Raw genomic sequence first — 3603 nt, forward strand, 5'->3', positions numbered from 1 at the left:
TGTGTGTGTGTGTGTGTGTGTGTGTGTGTGTGTGTGTGTGTGTGTGTGTGTGTTCTCAAGGTTTTACATCACGTGAGGCTGGAGCTGCAGCAGTCTGAGCAGTTCCAGGTTCTGGGCCCTGAAGGCGGAAGCAGCAAAGTGGCTCCAGGAATGACTGCAGTCTTTACCGTTCACTTCACTCCTCAGGAAAACCAGGTGGGAGCAGAAGGATCACATAAACTCAACTTTAATACTTTTTGTCAAAACAACTGGGAAAAAAAATAAAAGTTTTAAAATTCCAAATGTTTCCAGAAATGACACTCAGTCTTTGCAACAAACCTTTTTAAACCAGATTCAGAGTAAAGTCGATGAGGTGAAGTTTTTGGGTGTTATTATTGATGAAAAGCTGACATGGAAACCTCACATAAATCACATAAGAGTAAAAACAGCCAAATCCATTGCAGGACTGTATAAAGCTAGGGACTTATTTAATGATAAAGCTTTGTTTGTTATTTAACGCAATAATTGTACCACAATTGATTTACTGTGTTGAAGTCTGAGGGAAAACATGTAAAACGGTTACTAATCCTATTTTTATTTTACAGAAAAAGGCCTTAAGAATTATCACCAGTAAACATTACTGTCCTCCATTAAATATATTATTTTGTCAGTTGAAATTATTAAAATTTTATGAGTTGGTTGATTATAAAATTTTCCAGGTCACGAAGGCTCATAAAAAATTATTACCTTTAAATATCCAATTAAATTTTGTTGAGAGAGTAAGTTATTATAATCTGAAAAGGTTAGAGATGTTTGTAAAGCTCAAAATTGAAACAAATTTGAAGGATCGATGAACTTCAGACCAAGGAATAAGACTGGAACAATCTGAAAAGTGACTATAAAAATGCTGAGTCAATAAATTTATTTAAGAGAATGATAAAAGTTAGATTGTTGAAGAAATATGGATTTGTATAATGTGTGTTCATAAGAACTGTTGTTCAAGGAGGAGTTGAAGTTTTTATGTTTTATTTGAAGATGATTGTTGTTTGAATTAATTTACTTTTTTTTGAAAAAGGGGCAGATATTAATAAGAATTTTTTTCTTTCTGTTACCTTTCATTTTATTTGTGTTTTGTATTATTTGTTGTATGTAAAGCATTAGTTTTGTTTTTAAAATAAATTAATAAATTAAAAAAAGAAAAAACCCAGATTTAACGGGTCGATCAGCTCCGTCTTCTTGACTTTGGTCTGATCTGTCCGTCACCAGGACCACCGTTACAGACTGGTCTGTGTGACGCAGGCGGAGCGTTTTGAGATCCCGGTCCGTGCCATCGGGCCGCGAGCCATCCTCGACTTCCCAGATGAGGTTCTGGTCCCCGTCTGCGCCGTGAAATGCTCCACGGAGAAAACTCTCCTCGTTCGCAACGTAGGAAACGGCAAAGCTCAGTTCAGGCTGCAAACACAGAGGTGAGCGCCAACAACAAGAGACTGGTTTACTGCTGGGATTTCTTTGTTTTATACTGGTTTTAACGCACTCAGAAGACTTAAAATAAACGTGTCAGAAGTGACATCAGAGTTTAATCAACAGTTAAACAGACACTTTGTTCTACACTCATTCCTGTAAATCAAAGGGTTTGATTTGTTGATTTCAGGCCGTTCTCAGTGACCCCTTCCTCTGGTGACCTGGATGTTGGTGACATCATGCAGGTGACGGTGCTGTTCCAGCCCAGGACTGTTGGAGACCATCAGCAGGACCTGCTTCTGCACTACCACACGGGTCAGATCCTCATCAGAACATTTCTCCACTCACATCCTTACCAGCCCCACACTTTTTACACATTTACCTCTGTTTTTATAAAATGACCCTGCGTCATGCTCTCATCTGGTTTCTGTACACCTCAGGTTTCTGGTGAAACTCTGAGTCATGTAAACAGATTTAGTTGAGCTCAGAACTCTGTGGAACAACCAATATTTCCGATAAAATCCACTGGATCTTGTCAAACAACATCTGGTCCACATGGTGTAATGAAACGTCTCAGGGACACAGATGGAAGCAGAAGTTTTAAAACTCAAAGTTTCTTTCTTTAGAAAAGTCACAGTGATAGGAAAAGAAAAACCGTGTTTATTGTAAGAAATGTTTTATAACTAGATACCGCATCGCTGCAGCATATAAGACCCCCGCATGTACACAAAGCACCACAACACAGAACTCACCAGAACAGATTTTTTGTTTTGGATGGGGGCCCATGGGTGGGCCTGATGGATAGCCCTTCATCAGAGCTAAACAACAACAACAACAACAACAACAACAACAAATAATAATAATAATCTGAAGCTCCTATGTTGGATAGTTTTTGAGTTATAAGCATTTTTGCATGTCCCAGACCAAGGTTATAATAGTTTAGGATTTTTTATTATAGTTTAGTTTTATTTCGTTGTGACTTTTTTCTTTTAATTCAGTTAGTTTTAATTAGTTTTTACAGTGGATTTGCTTTTTTTATTAGTTATTATTGCATTTTTAATGCTTAGTTTTAGTTTAGTTTAGTTTTCATTAGTTCTAGTATTAGTTTTTTTTATAGTATGAATAAACATATTTATCAATGCATCCTCCAGCTTGTGATGTTCCTGTGAGTTAACTAACCAACAGCTAGTCGCTAGTTAAATCTAGAACTGGGCGGTATGACCAAAATTTTATATCACGGTATTTTCAACATATACACCGGTTTCACGGTATATCACGGTATTTTTCTTTTCATCACAGGCCAGCTGAAAATAAAATGTACAATCACTGCTTATTAACTTTTTTCTTTTACTGTACCTCTGTCTGTGTCTCTGTTTCCCTCCTCTAAACGTCTTTTCTCCTCCTGGTTGGAGACAGTAGTCACGCATTTTGGTCCAGTCGTGAAGGAGGAGGGTTAAGAAAAGTTTATTATCGAGTCTACTGTTTTATGTTATTTAATAAAGCTTATAAGCACGACTCACCTTGCTCACCAGTCAATTGCAATTCTACTACAAACTACTTCCCCCGGGCTTTTCACAATAGAACCACGTTAAGTCTCCATCAGCATAACGTCTCCATATTAACTAACCTCGCGTTAAATCTAACCGTGCACATCACTGAAGAGGTGTTTACTACATTCACCGATGGTGAAAACGGGATGTTTTTTTAACGTCAGTCAATATAAGCAGCGGACTCGCCACCCACCGCTGCAACAAACTGCTCAACAATAACATTAGCATGCTAACGCACATAGCGGTGCTGCGAGGAAAAGTGTCCCCTGGGAAACTGTTCACTGGTGGCCGCGACGAAACGGTCTGCACGTTTTCAGGCTATGTAAACCGGTATGTCTGGTATTTAGAAAATTCATATCATGACAAAAATAAAAACCGGTATTTGGTACAAAACGGTATACCGCACAGCACTAGTTAAATCAGTCCATTATAGCAACACCTTCCTAAAATAATTGTGTAACTTAATTTTACCAATAAAAACTTGGTGATTATTTTAGGACGATGACAATACAGGTGCTGGTCATAAAATTAGAATATCATGAAAAGTAGATTTATTTCAGTAATTCCATTTAAAAAGTGAAACTTGTATATTCATACATTACATACAAACTCA

The 3603-nt window shown here is 37.5% G+C and overlaps 1 protein-coding gene across 1 annotated transcript in view; it reads left to right on the forward strand.

The window, feature by feature from the left end:
• hydin (HYDIN axonemal central pair apparatus protein) overlaps positions 1-3603 on the forward strand; it is a gene marked incomplete in the record, with an annotated part of 70329 nt that overhangs the window by 6270 nt on the left and 60456 nt on the right. Inside the window, 3 exon segments of the mRNA XM_014012136.1 lie at positions 61-195; positions 1246-1445; positions 1631-1755. Of these exon segments, the coding sequence (XP_013867590.1) occupies positions 61-195; positions 1246-1445; positions 1631-1755 (460 nt within the window).

Source organism: Austrofundulus limnaeus, unplaced genomic scaffold (assembly GCF_001266775.1).
Source record: "Austrofundulus limnaeus strain Quisiro unplaced genomic scaffold, Austrofundulus_limnaeus-1.0 Scaffold89, whole genome shotgun sequence".
Lineage (NCBI taxonomy): Eukaryota > Metazoa > Chordata > Actinopteri > Cyprinodontiformes > Rivulidae > Austrofundulus > Austrofundulus limnaeus.